General features: G+C 37.5%; 1 protein-coding gene and 1 long non-coding RNA gene across 2 annotated transcripts; one reads left to right on the forward strand and one right to left on the reverse strand.

Annotated features, from left to right (window-relative positions):
* Positions 1-6,051: 6,051 nt before the first annotated feature.
* LOC136256665 (galectin-3-binding protein A-like) lies at positions 6,052-22,208 on the reverse strand. Its single transcript, XM_066049644.1, has 5 exons — positions 22,075-22,208; positions 21,958-22,024; positions 19,183-19,287; positions 8,912-9,051; positions 6,052-6,374 (listed from the first exon to the last, which is right to left on the reverse strand). The coding sequence occupies exons 1-5, from the start codon at positions 22,127-22,129 to the stop codon at positions 6,109-6,111; spliced, it is 633 nt and encodes a 210-aa protein (XP_065905716.1). The 5' UTR covers positions 22,130-22,208; the 3' UTR covers positions 6,052-6,108.
* On the forward strand, positions 13,372-21,144 carry LOC136256666 (uncharacterized). Its single transcript, XR_010701592.1, has 3 exons — positions 13,372-13,413; positions 20,703-20,771; positions 20,816-21,144. It is a non-coding gene; the product is annotated as an uncharacterized lncRNA (long non-coding RNA).
* Positions 22,209-24,154: the final 1,946 nt, after the last annotated feature.

Genomic DNA, 24,154 nt, shown 5'->3' on the forward strand with positions numbered 1-24,154 from the left:
AGAACAGGAAGTACAAGTACAATTTAAAGTACCACATATGCTTGTATGTACAAAAAATACAGCACTTGAGTGTGTCTCGAGGCTAATACAGCGCTCGATTTTGCCTCATCTCTTGACATGTCCCCTTATGCTGTATTTTCCGTACACACATGTAGCACTGCTTTAACTGTAACACCCACTCACGATATCCTCAAAGCATGCAGCATTTATAGCCCATGTGTTTAAACTCTATTGTAACAAAACTGCAACTGACAAAAATACAACATTCAGCTAACCTGTCTATCACTAAAGAACTTATAACCAATTCAATAAATTCCAAATGCAACTTTTAGCATAGATTATAATTATGATATACATACTCCATGCTTTTAGTCACATTAATTTGTAAATACATATGCATGCTTGTAATTAGAAACACAAATGGCTGCTGTTCATCACATTGCTTTCTACTACACAATAATATAAGTTGAGTAGTGTACGAATACAAGAGTGCATGAGGTTTGAACTGTACCAGATACTACTCAACTTAATGACAAAGAGAAAAAGGCTTCACACACCACAGAGGCTGCTTAGGGCAATTGGAAGACTTCCAACTACCATTTATGGTTTAGCACCCTCCACAAAGACACACGCAAAAGTTAGAATACTGCAGGTAATTTATCCTCTAACTACTTTGTATCTCCAAATACTCATCTTGTGGCACATCAATTGGAATCACCCAGAGTGCGGCGTATGTATATAGCTAGCATGATAACATTAAAGTGTGTACGTGCCATTGATGACCTTAAGAATCATTGCCTGCTCTATTGTGCCAAACTCATAGACATTACAACACTTCTTTTACCCAAACCTCTAAGTTGACCACAACTGTAAGCCAAGGCATATTGTGCAAGTTAAACTATGACTTTAATTCCTGTCACAGCATTCAAATAATGCACCCAGGGTAAAGTACCGTGCAGTACACGTTTCGTACAAAAAAGTAACATACCTCACATCCTGAGAGTTGAGTATATCTTCTCTCTTGTGTCCAAGCTTGTGCCTGTGTGTCTCGTAATGTCGATCTTCATAGGCGCACTGTAATCTCTGATTAATTATTTTTATAAAAGCGCCTGAGGCGCTTATGGACTCAACATGGGTGAACAAAACGATAGCCTAGTGATATGTGTGCGGGAAAACACGGATCCCTAGTGATATGTGTGCGGGGAAACACGAAATTTGGGGAAACATATCACTGTGACACTGGGATCAAGATTTAATCAAATCACCAAGGGCTTTTGTACAGTGAATTAAGCAATCAAGACGTCCTCAAAAGTGACGATCAAGCACCTTTGAAAGCTAACTGTTACACGAGAATCTAGGCTTTTAAATATTTACGGTAGACAATCAAGAGTTAAGGTTCTTTTATAGGTGAAATCAAGCGATCAAAGCGAAATTTCGAAGCCTAATGGAAATGACTACCAAGCTTTAGTCTTGTACTGCATGCGGCTCATTATTAGCTAATTAATATATTGCTTTACAGAATTGTGGTACAACTACACAGTCACACAGAAAAGTTTGGCTTGCAATGGACATACAATTCTGAGGGTCTACCAGACACCAGCTCTGGTAGCCTATGTAGTTAACTAACTATAGCTATCTAATTACAATTATCTAAAATAACTATAATTGCTTGGTGCAGGAGTCTTGGAGCATCGAGAACAAGGGCACAAGTAATGAAATCTACAGGGAGTATTGTCAAAATTGGCTAGAAAATGGTTCCATAGAAATTTCTTCAGCTTTGACTTCTAAAGATTGAGACAAGTCAAATATTGGTAGGGAATTCCACAGTCTGGGTAAGCAATAAAAATATGAATTCATAATAGGGTTGGTGTGGGCTGTCTTGTGGTAGAGCTTGGAGCCAGCAGATCTTGTAGTACTAGTAGTAAAATTAACATGGTTTAGTATGTCGAATTTATCAGATGGATGTTTGATGGATTTGATAAAGAATAAGATGTCAGCAATTTCGTAAGTGTATATTAATGGCAGTATACCACACTGGATTAACCTAGATCTGTAGTCTGAATGATAATTAGATAAAATAAATTTGGTGGCTCTTCGCTGTATTTTTTCAAGTGATTCGATATCCTGTAATAGATATGGTCTCCACAGTGTTGAACAATACAATAATTTTGATCTAACTAGAGTAATGTACAATGATTTACGGGCCTGAGCACATTCAGAGTCCTTGAATACCCTACGCAGTAGACCAAACGATTTGTAGGCCTTATGAGGAGATCATTTCATAGTGGTCTTGCCAAGTAAGTGAATTGGTAAAAACAATGCTAAGATCTTTACAGCTGGAGGATTCAATAATTGTGTGACCATTGACAATGTAAGTGGAATTGAATTTATGATGGAAGCTCATAAACACAAACTTTGCCAGGTTAAATGAAAGTATATATATATATATATTTATGATCGTAAAACTCACAAATTTGAGTATAAAAACAATGTCTTTAGATTATTAATTACTGTTTTTCATTGAATGTGTCAGTGTTAAGTAAATTGTTAACAGACCAGTTAGATAAAGAATTGTGGTCTTTTTGAAGGAGTTCAATGTCAAGCGTGGACAATATTTGTCTGAAGCACTTTGTATCATCTGCAAACTCAAATAGTTGTGAAGTAATGACAGATGGTAAATCATTGATGAATATTAAGAAGAGCAAATATTCCAATATGAGACAGGGGTGAATCCAGGAGCTGGCAAGGAGAGGGGCACAAACAGACTAAGTTGTAGGTGGTTGGGGAGAGCCAGATTCTCTTGTTAGTTGCTGCATTATTTTGAAGCAGCAAATAATTACCTCTTACGTCTCATTGTTGATTTTTGTCATTTTGGCCTTTGCAGATGGTTGTGAAGTCTTAAAAGCACAATAAAGGTTCTGAATGTCTTAAACAATTAACAACAGCTGCACGATAATTATTTTAGAGGCGCTTAGTACTCACGAAGGTCTTTGGTGACGATTTCACAGCTAGTTTGACGTTGGTTCCTGGGTGAGTTTGCAATGCATATTTTCATGAGTTTTATGAACTGATCTTGGCCTGACAAAGTCTGGTATTTTAACCAGAAGTATAGCTAGTGGCTCCTCCACGAGGAGAGGGGAGGGGCATTTTGGATCCACCATTGTGAGTCTTCAGGCTATTATCATAGATTTTCAATTATTTACCTAGGTACAGCCATAGAGCTAGAATGTTTTTTTAAAAATTTTTTCATAACATTTTCAGCATTCATCTTTCACACAAACGTAAATTTGTGCCGACAACATGAATCTATCTAGCTAATCTAGCTATATCTATCTAGACACGAGTCCAGGAACGAGATTACAGAGCAATAACTATAACAATAATAATAATAACAATACTGATTTCTTCGTGTACCAAAATTAACAGAAAAATAAAACGGTTGGCCAACATTATCAGGTGGCGCATCTGCAAAATTTTGTGGCAGCTATAAAATGGAGTAATATTTTGATTAATGTAAAGTGAGTGGGACAACTGTTAAAACTTTGCATGCATGTACATACACATTGCACAAGGAGGTGCCACAGGGACTAGTCTGGCACTGCCTGCTCCTTTGCAAAAAGTGAAATACAGATACTAAATTATTCTACCACTCAGATTTAGTAGTGTGTGCCAATTGTCACCAGATTCAATCTTTTGACACCTAATTTTCAAAAAATTTCTGGGGGGGCATGCCCCCAGACCCCCCTAGAAATGGCATGCTTCGCATGCCAAAGCAGCTAACCTAACAAGTTAGCTAATGTACATATTAAAAGGGTCCACATTTTCCTGAAAAGAACCCCCCAACCAAAAAACCTGGTTACGGGCCTGAGGCCATCCACCAGTAAACCACTGATTCTTGCCAAGCAGCAATCAAAATTTTTGCCACAATTCCAATATTTTGTTACTTTCTAATGCATGGATAATAATGTTAAACTTTGGCTTATGAACAACTAGTTAAATGTAAAAAGTACTCGTTGTGCATTGGTGCGTTGTAAACTATAATAACAGTCATGTTAAAAACTTAATGCCATATCAGTGGTATCGACTGTTAATGTTGTAGCTATTATTGTAAGTCGACCTTTTTCTAATGCATGTATTTTTGCATACAGTATGACAATTATTCTGCCTATTATGCTAGCATTATGCTTGATGCTTTTAGGCACCTATTATGCTCAAAATTATGCCAGCATAATAGGCTGCATGGTGCCTACGGCAAAGCATACACTTTAATTTGTTAGCTAAATGCTATTTAAAAGGCTCCCAAATTCATACCTAGGAGTAGGCACCAGCCTATTATGCTTTCAATTTTGCCTATTATGCTATGCTGCAGTGCTCAAAATTTTTGCCTATTATGCATGCTCATAATTATGCTCAAAATTTTGCCACAGTTCCAATGTTTTGTTGCTTTCTATGGATAATAATAAACTTTGGCTTATGAACAACTGCAGCTGGTTAAATGTAAAAAGTGCTTGTTGTGCATTAAGAATTTGGCTGCATTGTAAACTATAATAGCAGTCGTGTCAGATAATTACTTAATGCCATATAAGTGACATCGACTGTTTTATTATTGTTAGTCAACCTTATTCTGTGGCATGCATTTTTGCTTACAGTATGACATATAATTATTCTGCCTATTATGCTAGCATTATGCTTGATGCTTTCAGGCACCTATTATGCTCAAAATTATGCCGGCATAATAGGCTGGTGCCTACCTAGGAGGTCGTAAAGTTTTCTCATAGATATCCAACTAGAGTCTTAAAATGTGTATGTCCTTCATTCATCCATATGGATGAATGGATGAATGAAGGACATACACTTTTCATACCAAACAAAGTGTATTATGCAAATAAATATAGCTTGTGTACTATAGAGTTCCATTCTTCTCCTCTTAGTGGAAAAAACACTGCCCCCTACCCCCCTCAGCCCACCCTGACAGTGTCTCCTAGATCTACCTATGGTCAGTATGGTGTTCCATGTAAAGGCAGAAAACAGAAATTCAAAATGTTTTTGCAAAGCTGAGTTATAAGTATTTGTTCAATTGTGCCATTTTGGGACCTTTTTCAATAGAAATAAATTATACGTATTCAGAGGGATTTTAATTTTTTTATAAGGACGAAGGTGTTTATACCTTCACCACTTTTTTAAAAAATACCTTCACCATCCTATGATGGCTTTTTAAAAACTAAGTATTTATGAGATCCTCAGGGAATATTACGCATGGCTAATATTAATTATTTCCATTAATTCTTCTGGAATCGCTACTATATCAGTAAAGTAAGTACTTTAATAGAGCAATCAAACCTACACACAACTTTGCCATGACATGCACAACCTTTGCCCTACAGCTGGTTTATTTCATAATAAATTAAAACATATAGAGAGCTTCTAAAAACGTTTTGGCAATGTCCTCAGATACCTTTTTTATAATATCAATTTCATAGACCCTCTTTTAAAAATCCTACATGTAGATCTGACACTGTTGTAGTAATACCTTCTGACCTAGCCTTGTTTTCCAGTTGTTCCAAATGGTAGGTGCATTTAAATCCTTCTAAATGTGAGCACTTATCCATAAGCCATTTCCTTCCTTAACAACCACAATTTCCAATGGGCTACATCTGAAGTCCTTACGGGTTGTTGTATAGACATTATACCATCTTGATAGCATGCATTATACGTTTCTGCAAGAATTAAACTTTTTGCACTAACACCTGCTGTTCTCCATTAAAACAAAGGGAATATACTGTAGTGACTGTTCTGAAATGCAAAGATTTGAATTTGCTCTCACAATGTGATTGTCATCATAGACAAATTAAACTGAAGTCCTGTAAGTGCTGCAACTCCATGCAGTGCATATTGAAAACAATAATATTATTTTGAAGGAAGTTAGCACTCAGAGAGCTGAACTACTTGGAAATTATGTGAAGTTTAACACAAACAAATATAATTATATTATTATTATGTAGAAAATAGAATTAACTGTTATCTTAGCTAGTGATAAAGTGCAGACACACCATACAAAAAAAAGTAAATTAAGGGCACCACACACACACACACTTAATGTGTACACAGTTAATAATTTTTTGCTTGATATCCTGTTGGTGGCATGGTAGATGGTTTACCATATGAAGGAACAGCAAAAACAATTGCAGTGGCAGTAACAACTTGTGGCTGCTCAACTAGTACGGAGCGTACACTGTAGTAAGAACGTCTTTTGTAGTAGCAGGGACAAGTGGGGATGAAGCAACACACACAACAAGTTATTATTGAGGTGATGATGAAGAAGAAAAACACTCCAAGTCCAATCCCAACAATCTCTGCAACAGTGAGACTATCAGCTATAAGGAAACAAACCATGATGTGACAATCCTCCATGAAAGTAGCACACTACACAATTTTCAAACACTAGATTACCTGGCTTGTTAATAAAACAAGCATTCTCAGTGATTTGCATTGGATAGCCAATTATCTACACTATTGAGGGGTAAGGGGACTTGTATAAGTTTGTAAGATCAAACACTTTTACGGTACAGGTCAGCTCAATTATGCAAATGATTTATTATTTGGTTATTCAATTTTGTGGAGCTCTGTTTGATTGGTACGTATGCAAATTAGAGCCTATAACAAACCTTATTATTAACTGGGCATTTTGCATTTCAGATATTCGGATAATTGATTTTGACTATCTAATAGAACATGCACGTACCGTATTTCCTCGCAAAAGTCTGGGCTTTTATTACCTTCCCAGTATTTTAACTCAGCTTGTCGCCTTTATTTGAGACTAGGCATTTGTTTTGGACAGGCCTGGGCATTTAACCGAATTTGACTTGTGGTAGTACGCCATTATTGTAATGGTAAGCATAGAGAACCTTTATACATTGTGTTCACTACATGAATAGCTGTAGTTGAAAAAATGATTGGAAAATGGTTGTATGATACATAGTATGCATGCATGCTGACCCACATTGACACTCACATGGTAGGGATGTACACGTGTACATGTGATATGTGTATATCAATATCATGATATTAAGTATCAATACAAACTTTACTATCGTAATAATTTCATATCATGACAATTGTACTTGATTTTAATATTTTAATGTAAAATAGCTGATTGAAAAATGGTTAACATGTATAGTCCGAGAGAATATTTTGTGATTGTATAATTAATAACTTGTAATTTATTTTCATAAATATAAACATTTCCTAACAGCTTAATACAATATTGTGGTACGTATGTAATTATATCTTACTGTGATATCTTTATCAAGTGATAGGTGATAGTTAGGTTTTCTTAGTGATTCACACCCCTAACTCGTAGCACCTTCACCCCTCATTTTGGCTCTGCACTTAACAGTATGTACACTGTATTAATAGCCCAGGCCTCTATTTGAGAGCATTTATTTTCCACATGTGCTGAACCCCCAGGCTTATAATCGAGACAAGAGTTTATTCGTATGCAGCTTTTATACAAGGAAATATGATGTTCAAATTTTACATTTTTCTTGTTTTATCAAACAATATGGTAGTACTAGTACTGCACAGGATAATCTACTTATCCCATCTTACTACTATATAAACCGATTAAGCGCTACCAATACAAAATTAATTGGAGACAGCATGTTTGTGGTCATACACAAACAAATGCCGAAAATCATACACCATACCAAAATGTCTCAGTTGAGTCAGCTAACTAACAGAACAAGACTGCCAAGTTGTTGCTGTTTGTTGATACAACTAATGTTATTCACACTTTAAAATACATTAGCTTGGTTAATTCCCTGGTAAACAGCACCAGCTGCCATCACATGATTACTGTTATATGAAGCATACCCTAAAAAGTTATATGGTTTCCTTTCTTGTACCACAAACCATCAAAGGTATGTAGAGGCATTTGGTATAGTTGGAACTAAACCAACTTAGCACTAGGTTGAAATAATAGGCTAGAGTGAGATAGGAGTGAACCGAAGGCAGACATGGGGCCAAGTACATGAGTACTTATACTTAAGTACACTTAAGTACAAATTTGAAAGTACTTGTACTTTACTTAAATACTTTCTTAATTTCCCCAATGTACGTGTACTTATACTCAAGTACTTCACTAAGTACTTGTATGTACTTGAGTACTTACAGTACTTTTAAGAGCTTGTAAGTACTGCAAACATTGTACGTAGTTTGTACACAGTGGGTGTACAATGAGAATAACAAAATTGTATGAAGGTGCAATTTACAACTACTTGCAATTCTTCCTTCTCCAACCATACTATGTATCATGTTGCCACGATTAAAGATGTCATAGCTTTCTAGCAAACAAAAAAAATGCTGCTGTTCAAGGCAGTGCATTTTAAGAGTTTAAGAGAGAGAATGCTTGACAAAAACCTGAAAGTATCAACCCCTCTAGGCACACTTACATACTATAATACACTGAATACAGTGTATATTTTACTACAGCAAAATGTACTTGTACTTTACTTAAGTACTATCTTGATTGCTGCAGAAGTACTTGTACTTGGAAAATTCAAAAGTACTTGTACTTTACTTAAGTACTTTTAAATGTACTTGGCCCCATGTCTGACCGAAGGCATGGTAAACTGCAGTTCAAAGGCTATCACAAAAGCTGTTTATAGACATAAATTAAGTTGTACACTAGTGGAGTTTTACACAACCATAAAATAACTCATTAAGTGCATGGGCTGTAATATAAATTTGATTTGTGCAGCTGCACTTGATCGGTTAGCGCCACCTTAAGACAAGCAAGTATGCAGCCAACTCCCCTAAAATAATGCTTCATACAAAATAGTTACAGCATTTACACAATAGATATATCAAATGGCCACTAAGTAAGTCAATAATAATATCTAGTATCACTTACTGCATGTAACTCCAACATCATCATAGTGATAACAAAAATCAATCGAATCACAAGGATCCAAATCACAACCTGTCAGAACATCTTCATCCCCAAAGCACAGCGTGTCACAAATTACAAGTGGATTATCAGTTGGAGGAAATCTGCAGGAGAATCATGTCACAAATACAATATTACATTCTCTCAGGATATAATTTGTACTGCATTGTGAATCACATCACATTACCAGCTTGTTAATACTGTTAAATTCTTATAACGCACGTAAAATATAATTTCAACAAATTTTGATTGGGAGGTAGGTCATGACACGTTCAAGCCACGTGCACTATGAAGCGCTAGTTAAAATATTTTTATTAAACGCAGTGATACTGCCTGTTGGAAATACCATATTGTACATCAATGATCCTATTATAATTATCTATAACCAATGTTTACTTACTGTTGGCATGAAAACCGTGGCTACCATGCATCGTCATCACTATAAGCCCCATTTCACCATAACAGCTGGGTTCTTCCAAAACACTGGGTTACGCCCCTGCTGAAATTAGCTGCAATAAGCCAAACGAGTTCAAATGCATGAATTGTGACGACAGTATATCTAGCCTGCTGAATGCAGATACTGGAATTTAGATGCTGTATACTCAAATTGTTTCATTGTGATCAGCAAATGTGATTATTGTGATGCTACTTTTTATAATGTAAAAGATGAATTATTATAGTCACAGGATTCTATGATATGTGACTGTAGCTGGCAAAGCACGGCATGTAGGCACATTAAATTTTTCTAATGCTTAAAACTTGGCATGACTTATAACTTATCTTACAGCTGGCATAGGGTCTTGTAATGATATTATGCTAGCAAATTAAAGAAGCCTTAAATCTTGACATTATTTAAAGAAAGGCCATACACAGTTTTGGGTTTCAGCAAAAAAAAAGTCCGGTACACTGATTGGACACTATAGCTACCAGATAATTCAGACATGCAAACATGTTTATAACATGAAAACATACTTGTTCCAGTACAAACCATTGAGAGTGAACACATGCTCACCTGTTTGATAGGACTGTTACTGGGAGGCACTCAGTTATAGCAAAAGAACCTACAGAGTGAACAAGAATTCAGAGCAGAGCCCAACCCTAACACTAACTGAAGTTTGCCTGTAAGCATAACAATTAGTGTTGTTTTAGTTCTAAGGAACTAGAACTAAATCTAGTTTTAGTACAGCAATTTAATTCTAGTTCTAGTACACTAGAACTAAACTAAAATTGTGGTCTATTTTAGTTCTAAAACTAAAACTAAACTAAAATTCTGTCAAGTTTTGGTTCAAAAACTAGAACTAAACCAAAACCTTTAAAACTTTTAGTTCAAGAACTAGAGCTAACTAAAAGGTTTCTCAAGCAATCCTACATAAAAGGGTGTTGTACACTATAACCACTTAACACTTTTCTTTGAAGATGGTGATGCCTGAAAATGCCTGCAAATGCCTGCAAATGCTACCATAAACATTGTCAGAGGAGGTTGGACATGCACACATAAGTGCATACATTTTGTATTGAAAGTTTAACCAAGCGTCCACGAAAGTTTTCACAAATACCATTCGAGAGTGCACTTCAAGTTTAGTCTATTCAGCCGGTCAACCCCATTCAACCCCACTACTCCAGGCTCGTAAATTTCTCTTGAAATCTACAGGATCATGTGTGTAAGCATTCGCTGGGTGGAATCCATGTGTAATACTATAGGAACGCCTTATGTACGTGTATTTAAACACAATGATTGTCGAAGAAAGCAATGTGCATGCTAACAAAGCCTCTCAGAGTATTGAAAAAGAAGAGCGGACGCCGCTAGTTTGGCCTTACAGAGAATCGAAAAGAGAATTAGAAACTCACACACCCGCCTTGCAATAAGAATTTGCTGTTCATCTTAAGAAGCACAAGGTACGTAACATGATGTGAATATTGCTAAACATTTCTTCTATCACTTACTCCTTGTCATATATAAGAATTATGCAATTAACAGAAATAAATTTCAGAAGTGCTTGTATCGTGTCCAACCTCCTCTGAAACATTGCTATTCAGCATTAATTCTGCCTATTTAGGTTATTTAAGTTCAGTTCTATTAGAGCATTTGTTCATTTGTGCACAATGGTAAGTGGAAATAGTGCTGAACATCAAAACACCAAATCTAAAGTTTCTGTAAGTTTAGGGGGTGCTACCAAGGTTAGTATATGTGAAGATATCTAACACTAAAACTAACACTAACTAAAATGAAACTAATACTAACTAAATTACAGAAATATGGGGTACCAGAACTAATACTAACTAAAACTATGGTAGAATTGGGATACTAGAACTAAAACTAACTAAAACTATGACAGAATTGGAGTACTAGAACTAGAACTAAACTAAAATGAATTTGCTGTACTAAAACAACACTAATAACAATATGGTTCACTAGGTAAGTTTATAGGGAGCTCAAAGGCGAGCTAGATTAGCAGCACTCTCCAAATGTAATTTGCCTCCAACTCACCTAAACTTCCACTGCTGGAACAATAACCCTGGCAAAGTGAATCTTGCTCCCTGAACAGATAGCATGCAGCTTCACACAATATTTAAAAAGGTTTTAATTTGTCTCAACCCGTGTACAAAAATATAGCACTACTGGAATGTTGGCAGCTCCAATCAGATTGCTCCATTTCCAATTCGTTTGCAATAATATATTTCAAAGGATTCATGCTAATGGTTAATTACACCTATGACATTATCAGGGCTGTCAAGTTGAACAATATGGAGTTAGTGAGGTTGTTACCATGATGAAGTCGCAGCATGCTTGTAATTTATAACCAACAGCCCAGTAATTTCCCTGTGCTGGTTTTTGCTGTAATTGTGCTATCAATACATTTACAGTGTAGTATGGCTCTAGCCTGTTAAAACCGGTGCTCAGCATCTGAACTAGCAAATTCTGCCTAGACACTATGCTTTCTGGCTGGTCTCATGTGCACTAGTGTATTCCATACACAGAAAGCTGCATACAAGTCTTGTACCCTAGTAGATCTGAAGTTTTCAACGCACTCTGTTTCACTATCCTTACACCTAGTGTAGTAGCTGTTCACATGCACCCAATCTCGACTTCAGAGAGCTATCAGAAAACTGCTGCTATAAAATCACTTTTTGAGGTCATCCAAAACTATAAAAGTTTATGATTTTTGTAGTCTTCCTGTTCACTACTTCAGCAGAAATGTGCATATTTGAATCTATAGATCATATGACATCTATATCCAATACTTGAAATAAAATGCACATCTTGTGGATTTTGTTGCCGCACCAAGCATATAGTATATTTAGCCACATCCATTTACCAGTAGGCACATGTATTGCAGTCTTTAGCACATACCCACGTCCAGTATTGTCTCAAGCTTTTATGAACTACGCCTAATAATCACTTTTTTTTTTTTAAATTATCAATGATCATCTAAAGAGTATACAACATACATACATACAATTAAACACAAAGATGTCTCGGTAATGGTTCAAAACAACAGACGATCCCTCTCCAGAACCTCTCAGCCTGATGTCTTAAGGAGTAGATGACCCATATGTTAGTGATTGTACCAAGAAAGCTTCTTCTAAATAGATGTGTACTGAACTGTTGAGGATTGTGATAAAGGACCGTCATTTAAGCTTCTTAAGCAATAAGAATGTGCCAATGGAGCAGTGACAAAAGTCGGACAAAACTGGCTTTTACTTCAGAAATCAAGCAACTTACAAAGTAGGCCCACAGCACTGGCCTCACAGCAAGAATGCAGGGAGGGAAATGCACATTCACCAAGTTTCTCAGCCATTTTCTGTACCACATGAAGTTTAGATAAGTTAGTAGCTGCAGCACTCATAACAGCAACACTACCATATTCACATATAGGCCTAACAAAGGATTTAAAAGCAACAGCTAGGCCTCTTGGACCCAAAAATCTCTAACAAAGTATAGTGCTCCCACTCTCTGTTGACAGCAGATGGACATATTTTCTATCATAGTCAATCTACGACCAAAATAGAATCCAAAAATATTCAAATTATCAACCTCTTCGATGGAAAGGGAGTCCATTAACAGAGGGGCATGACACTCAGCATCACAATCTTATGGTACACACAGTGAGTGACATTCAACAGATTCAAAATTAATGTTCCACACTCTACCCCAGGAAAAAACACAATTTAAGTCAGCAATTATTTCTTCAGCAGTCGCTATCCAATCCTCCTTGCTCTTACTCACCTTCACAAGATATGAGTCATCACCCTATTCAAACAAGTTGCAATGTAAAACTTGTTTAGAAACAGCCTGTTTATATCGCTCTGGGTGAGTGCAATCCTGATCGATTTTTGAGTCTCTTTTATATTAAGAAGGCCTAGCCCACTCCAGTCAGCAAAAAACTAAAATCCACAATCATAATTTTTGTCGAAGTAGAGATTGTTGATGGAGTTAAAGGATTTGTACTCTCTATTATCGTCAGGTTAGTAAGCATGATAAAATTTGAAGTGTTGGCGACAACCTATCAGTTCATCAACTATTCATTTGCACCCGTACCTGTTTGTTTTTGAGCCCTTATGTGTTCTTGAGGTTGTACCTTCTATATCGCCACCTAAATACTTTGCTGTTGCTTCATTTCATCATTACAGTTACCATTTTAACTGTAGTTCCCTATATCTTTATTTCGTTTATTACAGCCAAATCAAACTACAGGGTCACAACTGTTTATACTGGGTAAGTAGAGCCAACTAGATCGAACCAGACCCACATCCCTAGCAGGTCCATTTCAGAACGGTTTGATTCGATACGGTATGCATTTACACTAACTTGGAAACTGCTCTGATAGTTCAAACTAGACAGCTAGTGTAAACAGGCTGTTAAGTGTTAAATGTACAAATTGAACAATAAAGGGGACCAGACACCACCCTGAGTAACACCAGCTTTAAAATTCCGCTGAGAAGACGTATCACCATAAGCCACCACAAATAAACTGCTATTACACAAATAGGAGCACAAAAGGCCATAAGCCTTATTTCTTAAACCAACAACACAAAGATGTTTCAATAAACCAGCCCACCATACACTATCGAAGGCCCGCAAATGTCTAAAGATACAATACGACACTCCTCACAATGTTCCAGTGCTTGAATATTGTAGTTCCACAGTCCTGAGCACCAGTACCTTTCATAAGAAAAACCCAAATTATTGTGTATCCCTTTACCCAACCAAAAACTCTATTGTTGTTGTAAGAGTTATATATAATTTAGCCTAGCAGCAGGATATATACTTTTTCAGCCAGCTGCAGGCCTACTTTTAATATAATATAATATTATTAGGTATGAGGGTATACTAGGTATGCACAAGAAGCCACACCTAATTATAGGAAGTATTTTTTGCTGTCTGTTAACATACATGGAACCAAGCTCACTGACTGATTGCTAAATATCTAATCAAAGTGCCCAAATGTAGTCTCATGTGCCCACATCCAAAACATAGCTTTCAGTGCACACTTAATCCAGGTCACATCTGGAAAATTGTTATCTGTGGCACTGGATCAACAGTAGTGACCCAGTTTCAATAACCAGTTGATCAGGGGGTCTGAACTTGGAAAATCCAGTTACGAGGTTTCAAATCTTTAAGATTTCACTCCGAATCAGAGCAAATGAATTTTTGCTATCTGGAATAATCGGTATCACATGATTTTTTAGTATCCGAGATGTTATCACGAGATGAGATTTCAGATTTCAAATTGCCAAGAAGCTTAAGGCTGTACAAGATTTCGAGAGTTGCAGGCTCCTCACAGTTGATAATGTAGTACAAATAGGGTAGCTCCATCAGCTGTGAGTATCTGGTCATCATATAAACACAGAGCTTACATAACACATAAATGCAGTGGTGGATCTAGAAATTTCATAGGGGGTTTCAGGTTGAGGAAGTTTTCAATAACTGTCAGGGGCGGATCCAGACTTTTTGAAATTCCACTCTGGAATTGCAATTTCAGCAAGGGGTGTCATGTAGGTATGTGCTGTAGGGAGATCTACGACCGTGGTCAAAGTCTTGACTGGCTGAAATTTCACTTTGACCTGTGACTAAAAGCCTTTTTCAACCTTTGACCGGTGACCTAGTAATGATATTTCGGTACCTTTCGGTTGTGGGCCGGAAATGTTTGCCCTTGACCATAAATTTGGCATGAATTTGGTGGCCTTGACCTTTGACCGCAGTCTCTACAGTGAATGCCTGTGTGTCACCCCCTTAGGTTTAGCTTGAAGACCAAAACAAAACAAAAAATAAATAACAAAAAACCTGCTGTTGAATGACTAAATGCTGATTTCAAAGGCAAAAGTATGAAGTTTAGCCAGTAGAAAAGTCCTATAATACACTATGTATAACTCTTGCGATGCTATCACCCACACGAATCGTAAATAAATTTGGGACATGTGCTATTTTCAGAGGGGCTTTCAGCTGAAACTATTGTAACCCCCCCCCCCCCCCCCCCCACCCACCACTGAAATATCACCATATCAAAACATGCTATTGGGATTTGTAAAGTCAAAATGGCAAAAATGGTAAAATCAAATTTACAGCCAGTAATCATTTTATTAGCAATATTGTACATTACCAATGTCCTTTGTTTGTTTTCTGCCCTTACACCATGAAATAGACTGATTAAACCCAAAGGTCTCAGGATGGATGGATCACTTTTTCAATTTCTCCAATACAAACTCCATACATTTTACATCATTTTGTATATTCAATAATTGCAAACACTAGACATGATCAAATACCATAAAACTTGATATCATTCAATTCCTAATGAACTGCTCTATCCGAGTCCGGCCAAACAAAATTCGTAATTGCCATGGTGATGGCATGATGCCGCAATTTAATTATAACGCAAAATTCATGATTTGCTCTCTAATGGATTTTGTATTGCGTAAGTTGCTACTTACCATCGTTTGTTGTAAATTTGCAAGCTGTAAACACTTTAGCTTCGAATAAATTTTGTTACCATCGGATAGAGGAGTGTTATGCGTGTGTAATGGTGGCCGAACAATTTTGATACCGCCTTCAGAACCAGAGTTATGATGAATAATGTAACTTAAAACTAACTTACCTCCATAGGCTGCTGTACATTGATTTTACACATAATAATATCTAATAAAAAACAGCCAAGCTGTAAAAAAAAGAGTGCGGCCCTGAGAAAGGCTATGGTGAAAAAAGATGTGAAATCCAAGGTGGCGGCCAAGAAATGGCTGTGATGGTAGGTTAATGGTAAAAATTTTTTATAACGACAATTCAGGTGAATTTTTGTGCCTCTTCACAAAATTTACCTGAATTGTCAGTATTAAAATTTTTACCATTAACCTACCATCACAGCCATTTCTTGGCCGCCACCTTGGATTTCACATCTTTTTTCACCATAGCCTTTCTCAGGGCCGCACTCTTTTTTTACAGCTTGGCTGTTTTGGATTAGATTTCATTTCTTTTTGTATTTGTATACCCCAAAGCTGGCCTATGGCCGGCTTTAGGGCTTTTAACCTGTCATTTTTTCTTTACTACAGGAAGAAGAAAAGATGAAGCAGGGTGATTTCTTTGTAGCTGATCTCTCTGCAAGGTGATCCTTTTAGCTGATCTCTCTACCGGATGACTTGTTTGTAGCTGAACTTTCTACAGGGTGATTTGTTTGTAGCTGAACTCTCTACATGGTAATTTCTTCTAGCTGATCTTTCTACAGGGTGATTTGCTTGTAGCTGAATTCTCTACAGGGCAATTTGTTTGCAGCTAAACTGCTGAACTCTCTACAATGTAACTTCTTCTAGCTGAACTCTCTACGGGTGGCTTGTTTCTAGCTGAACTCTCTACAGGGTGTTTTGTTTCTAGCTGAACTCTTTACAAGGTAACTTCTTCTAGCTGATCTTTCTACAGGGTGATTTGTTTGTAGCTGAATTCTCTACAGGGCAATTTGTTTGCAGCTGAACTCTCTTCATGGTAGTTTCTTTGTAGCTGAACTCTCTACAATCTGACTTCTTCTAGCTGAACTCTCTACAGGGTGACTTGTTTCTAGCTGAACTCTCTACAGGGTGACTTGTTTCTAGCTGAATTCTCTACAGAGTGATTGTTTGTAGCTGAACTCTCCAGAAGGTAACTTCTTCTAGCTGATTTTTCTACAGGGTGATTTGTTTGTCTCTACAAGGCAATTTGTTTGCAGCTGAACTCTCTACAAGGTAACTTCTTCTAGCTGATCTTTCTACAGGGTGATTTGTTTGTCCCTACAAGGCAATTTGTTTCTAGCTGAACTCTCTACAAGGTAACTTCTTCTAGCTGATCTTTCTACAGGGTGATTTGTTTGTAGCTGAATTCTCTACAGAGCGATTTGTTTGCAGCTGAACTCTCTACATGGTAGTTTCTTTGTAGCTGAACTCTCTACAATATAACTTCTTCTAGCTGAACTCTCTACAGGGTGACTTGTTTCTAGCTGATCTCTGTACAGGGTGACTTGTTCCTAGCTGAACTCTCTACAGGTGATTTGTTTGCATTTGAACTCTCTTACATGGTAGTTTCTTTGTAGCTGAACTATCTACAAAGTGACTTCTTCTAGCTGATCTATCTACAGGATGACTTGTTTCTAACTGAACTCTCTATAGTGTTATCTGTTCATAGCGGAACTTTCTACTGGGTTATTTGTTTGCTGCTAAACTCTTTGCATGATTGTTTCTTTGTAACTGAACTCTCTTTAATGTGACTTCTTCTAGCTGATCTCTCTACAGGATGACTTGTTTCTAACTGAACTCTCTATAGTGTGATCTGTTCATAGCGGAACTTTCTACTGGGTGATTTATTTGCAGCTAAACTCTTTGCATGATTGTTTCTTTCTAACTGAACTCTCTACAAGGTAACTTCTTCTAGCTGATCTCTCTACAGGGCAATTTGTTTGTAGCTGAATTCTCTACAGGGTGATTTATTTGAGCTGAACTCTCTACATGATGGCTTCTTTGTAGCTGAACTCTCTATTAGGTACCTTCTTCTAGCTGATCTGACTACAGGGTGACTTGTTTGTAGCTGAATTCCCTACAGAATAACTTGCAATGTAATATAACTGTGTAAATTATACATGCAGCTGAATGCTTTATTAGGGTGACTGTTCTATTAGAGTATCTCGATCTCGCATTTGCTGCACGTAGTTTCCTTTCGAATCATAACTCAGTGATTTGTAATCCGATTCTTCTGTACTACTGCAAGAACTTTCTATGATGATTATTCCAGCTACATACTGATTTTCAGCTCGTTGCTCTAAGCGGTTTGCCTGGTAGACACGAAAACTAATAGTTTTTTTATTCATAAAAATCGATCGAGTAATTTTGACACAGGTTGGGTTTTGTGTCATATCTCCATGGTCTTTATCCCGATTCTTTTCAAACTACAAAAAGGCACTCCTACGATGGTTGCTCCATCTACATAACAATTTTCAACTGATTCCTCCAAAGGGCTTACCCTGTAGGCGTGACAGACCTTCGACCTTATTTTACGCAAATAATCGGTAATAACTCCGTGAATGTTCATCGGATTCCTACCAAAGTTGGTACGGGGATTCGCCTTAATGAGCCCTTTAAGTGTGCCAAATTTCAGCCCAATCCGAGCACGCATTCTTGTTTTATGGCGAATTTTGCGAAGTGTGCGAAATGAAGATGAAGAAAAAAAAAACGAAGAAATTAAAACGAAATTTTGTTCGCTCGTATCTCGGAAATGGCTGGAGCGATTTTCTTCAAAATTGGCATGTAGACTCCCTTAACTGGGCGGCACGTCTCTAGCAAATATGGTTCCAATCGGATAAGGGATCACAGGGCTACATAGGTGTGAAAATTGCGTTTTCTTTCTTCCTGTTAATATACTCACGGTGTGGCGCGCCGGCTTCTTGGCCCGCACGACACACTATCGTGTGTCTTGATTTTACAGAAAATTGTAATGTATGGGTTAATTTGACACGAGTTTTGATATGCATCAAATCAACATTCCCGAACAATTTTCTGAACTCTATAATAGCTATACACAATAAATATATATATATATATATATATTTTTTTTTATTGTATATTTTTTTTTTATTCCGGCCCTAATGGCACTCCCATCCTCCCCGATCTCTAGCTAGAAGTTAAACCTAATTTAATTTAAAAATATTGTATTTGTACACACTAGCTCGGTCTGGTTCAGACCCTTTTAGTGTAGGGAGCCGTGAGACTATAGACACACTTACTGTTGGTTCGTAAGTACGTCACTAGACCAGCGATATCCTAGTTGTCTACACGCCACGTCTCCAGCATCGTCATCAAATCCGTAATCACACACCGTACCCCATGTGCCGTTGTTAGGCGCAATGCGACACGTACAGCCTGTTGCATCGGTTGCCGACCTTCTGTCATTCCAAGTGTTGGATCACGAGATTTCCTCGTGGCAGTGTATGCGAGGCCCGTGTGGATTTCACCAGTATGAGTTTGTGAGGTACGTCAAAAGAGGGTTACAGAGAGCCGGCTATTCGAAAGGTTCTGTAGAGGAAAATATCTTGGTCCCAATCACACCTCCAAAAAGCAAAACAAAACAGTAACGGAGAAGAAGGTGCAAAAGATCATGTTTGATATCAGACCGTTTTGAATGGAGTGGAAAGAAGTTATGCTCTAATTAGCCCTGCCTTTCATTACTACAACAAAGAAGTTTGTTTTGTTAAACTACCCAGAGCTGAAGTTGGAACAAACAATGGGTAAGAAACTTTGTGCCTGCCCTTCACAAAATTTTGTAATTACAGAATGAGAATGACCATCATTTAGTTGCAACAGTTGAGACATTTTTTGACATAGTAGAGCGTGTGCATTCAACTGAAAATGGACATGTAGACTACAAGAAAATGCTTGCAGAGATATGGAAGTATAGAGAATTATGTATGCTATCATAATTCTCATGCACCAAAAAAATTTATAGCCACTAGTCATACGTTGTGGAGATGGATGATACCAATATTCTGTACTGAACAAGCAGTCCGGTTACCAAGTTTGTAATAATGCCAAGTTGTGAAGGACAAGTCAGGCTGGATTTTAGCTGATATTTTTGCAAGAGACCAAACCTTTATGGTCCCCATTGAGCTGTCAATTTATAGAGCCCACCTATCAATTTTCTGATATATTAGTTTGCAAAAAGATTACGACATTCTAATAGAACAATCATTTGTTCTAATAGAGCAGTCAGTAAGTGATCTCAGAAGGAATCTGTAGGGGCATGCCTCCAGACCCCCTAGTAAGACCATGTGTGTATTTTGCACACGGTACTCAGCTTTACAACTACCTGGAACAGACCCCCTGCTACGGGCTTGATGTCTTCACTGTTCAACGTTGCTTGGTACCACCTTAATTTGGCATACTGCAGTACGTATAATGAGAACACCATGGACCTACTTGAGTCCTCCTTTATGTATCTTTGCTGACAGCGGAAAGTGTTGATTTGTGGTAGCTTGCATGATGTAATGGCTTCCCTCAAAAATTATTATAATTATGCACCTATTAATTGCTTCAGCAATCAGTTCGATATACATCATCACATTGTGTCATTTGTACCATTAAGTAAACATGTACGTGTTTGTTCATGTTGTGGTAAAATGTATCTATATTAGCTTAAATAACCTTCTTGATGAATAGTTTTCTTTGTGAACTAGCAAATTTCTTTTCATCGCCTGTTGTATTGTACTGATGAGTTATGATGTGTCACATATAATGTTTGTTCATTTAGAATCATTGGATGACTATATATTGTCAATCTTGTGGAATGATTAGTTTGGATGATGATACAACTGACATGGTGAGATCTAGTTATGGATACAAATTAATGTATGGATTCCATAGGTCAGGTGCAATATATAGTTGCTCATGGGGGTACCATAAACGGTGTTTAGGAAGACATGTGGCTATAGCCAGGCAAGATGAAAATGGATTAGATGAAAATGGATACAACTTTTCTGGGTCTTGCTGTTCATCAAATGGAGCTGTACCTTTGTAACTCATGTATTGGAGCATACTTAGCTATATGTGTAACACAGCATACCTGATTCCAAACACTATATGTTTGCACTAATAACTGTATCACACAGAGGTGCGGACGTTATGTAGCTAACCACGTGTTGTGTTACATCTGGATGCATGGGATAATGTGAGAGTGAAACTAACTACGTGTACCATTTCCATTTAAGGCTGGACATTAAATATATGATGTTAGACTTGAGTTACAATGTACCAAACATTATGTGCTGATATTCATTTCATTACTTGTGCAGTGCTTGCATGTGCTGGACAACTGCTAGGAAAAGTAAAACATGCAGGCTGGACTGTGCCCATCAATATCAGCTGATCAAAACGAATGGCTTAGCCTACCACAAATGCTGTAGTATACGTAGCGCAACACTGAGAGAGAAAGACACACTGTTAAAAATAAAGAGTAACCACCACTCTGAGAGTTCCCAGTGTAGGGAGGATTTAACACCCCATGAAGAGTAACCAACACTCTGAAGAGAATAACCATTACTCTGAAGAGTAAGTGACACCACCTTCAGAGCATGTGTTACTCCCCAGTTGCTCCTTTGGAGTAGGTTACTCTCCAGGGGTGTTAAATCCTCCCTACACTGGGAACTCCTTGAGAGTTGTGGTTACTCTTCATTTTAACAGTGCAGTGCACCTTATCCAGGCCAGCTGCAGAGTACGCAAAGGAACCTTGGAGGGAGAGATAGTCGGGTAGAATGTGTCTTCAGTTCAGTTTATCCATGTCCCTTCAGCTAGTAAAAGGGGGTAAAATTAGAAGCCTGTCATTCCTCCCTGTGATACGTACTTCAATCGGCCAAGAACGTAACGGCGGTACCCAGTTCATAAAATGCGCAGCTCTTACGGTAGTTCACAAACTGCGCAACAATTTATAAATTGTTGCGCATTTTATGAATTCACAAAATGCGCAGCGCAATTTATAAACTGCGCAAATTCACAGATTGCGCCTAACACCGTTAGCCAACTGAAACTCCAGCCTACCGGAGTCTCCGCCTCCGTAAATCCTCAAGTCACCATAACCTACGACAACAATTTATATTTAGTCTACTATTAGATCGATCTCAGTTTACTTGCAAAAGTAGGTGATGCAATGACCACTAGCGCGAAGAAAGACTGAATCTTCATCTTGCCTACGCCGTGGCAAACTCACTTACCGCGCACTGAGGGCCGGCTAAAAAGTAAGGAGAATTAGCCGCCGTACGCGTGCGGTGTGTCGGCGCCGCCTGAACATTCCCCGAGACATTCCCCCACATGGCCCCATTTATTTTTGGGGCCCTATTATAAATAGGACGCACGCGACCAAACATTGGCTAAATTTGCCGGTTCGCGTGTGTCCAAAGATTTACTTGCCGTTGATCAGTTTTCTAGTGTAGCTACCACATTCAATTCTGCATGATGGAGGAATATAAAATTGTCATGTATGCCAGGAGTCAGTGGCTCCAGGGAGATCACTTGTTTACAGAAGTACCGACTCTAATAGAGTAGTCACAACTACCCCAACAGAACAGTCACAGCACCTCAGTTTTGTTCTTTTAAATATTACCACTGGTTTTAGCTACTTGCATGTAGTCTCACGTAGCCAGACCCTTTTTTTCCTGCGGACCGCGCGCCTTAACTTGCATGTAGCTACTGACACAGTAAAAGACCTGAAATTTTTCCTTGGGACATGCCCCATGTTTGTTATATGCTTCAAACTTCACATAGCCCCACCTCTTAACTCTTTAGCCTGCTCCTAGGGACCCGCCGATTATGCTGGCATAATTATGAGCATAATAGGTGTCTGAAAGCATTGAGCATAATGCTAGCATAATAGGTAGAATATTTGTGTAATAGTATGAATCCTTGCTTATCAAAATAGCTATCACAAAAAGATCGATATACTCTAATAGAACAGTCAGTAACTCTAATAGAACAATCATACAACTGACTGTTCTATTAGAGTATATCGATCTTTTCTGTGATATACATTTTGACAAGTAAGTTTGTGCTTCAGCCACTTATTATTTATCCATAATTGGAAATTATTACTAGAGCATGGGAACTGAAGCATAAATAATTGGGCATAATTTGAGCATAATGGGTAAGTATTGAGCATATATTTAAGCATAATAGGTAAATTTTTGAGCAGTGCAGCATAGCATAATAAATAAAATTATGAGCATAATCGGCGGGTCCCTACCTGCTCCTAATACTGTGCCAGCAGAAGCAAGCATAAGCAACCTATATATATCATATGTTTAAAGTGTCAGCTTTTTTGGTCACGGATCATTTCTATTTAATCTCAGAATATACATATTTGTGTATGAGTATATATAGGTAAGCCAGCATAATTTAGCCAATAAGCATTATGCCAGCAATATAGGATGGATTTCAATATTTTTAATCAATACACCAGTGCATGCACTAAAAGTACAGCTGTTAATGAACACAGTACATATTATTAACAAAATTATAATGTCGAATATACTTGATTATTTTGATTGATATTCTAATAGAGCATTCAAAGCAGTTGGAAAGTACTCCGCACCATTCATGAATACTCTTGCTTGCTTAATAGGAATTTCAAAGCATATTTTACTTAGCTGGAATGTACGTATGTGACTACATTAGCTAAAACTCAGCATGTTTGCTTTTTGGAATTTGTGATGTACATAGTTACAGCTTTCTTAATTTTGTAGTTTTAAAATGTTCACCACTCATTTCTCTTAACTATGGAATGATAGTTTGTTCATTGGGAAATGATGGAGAAGCTAATCCTGGAGACATTTGTACTTTTACATGTGATAATGGTTATGAGCTTAATGGTAGCGCTAGTAGAATATGCACAAATGGTGAGACCTGGAGTGGCACTATTAACAGCTGCTCAAAAGGTACAGATTTCATGTGTATGTATAGCTACTATATTATCAGATAAATACTTTGTAGTCCCATCTTTGAGATTTGTACTTAAACTAAATTTTTGTGATCAAATTATCACAAATCTAATCATTTTTTGTGAATGAGATCCTCCCATTGCCTGTGAGCAGAGATTATATTTCTTGAAATCATAATCTTTTCTGTTCATTGGTGTAATGTGACTACCTCATTATACTGTGTAATCCATTGTCTATATGGTACATACATAATAGTAACAGTATAGTACACTCAGAC

The sequence above is a fragment of the Dysidea avara genome, chromosome 5 (genome assembly GCF_963678975.1).
Source record: "Dysidea avara chromosome 5, odDysAvar1.4, whole genome shotgun sequence".
Classification (NCBI taxonomy): domain Eukaryota; kingdom Metazoa; phylum Porifera; class Demospongiae; order Dictyoceratida; family Dysideidae; genus Dysidea; species Dysidea avara.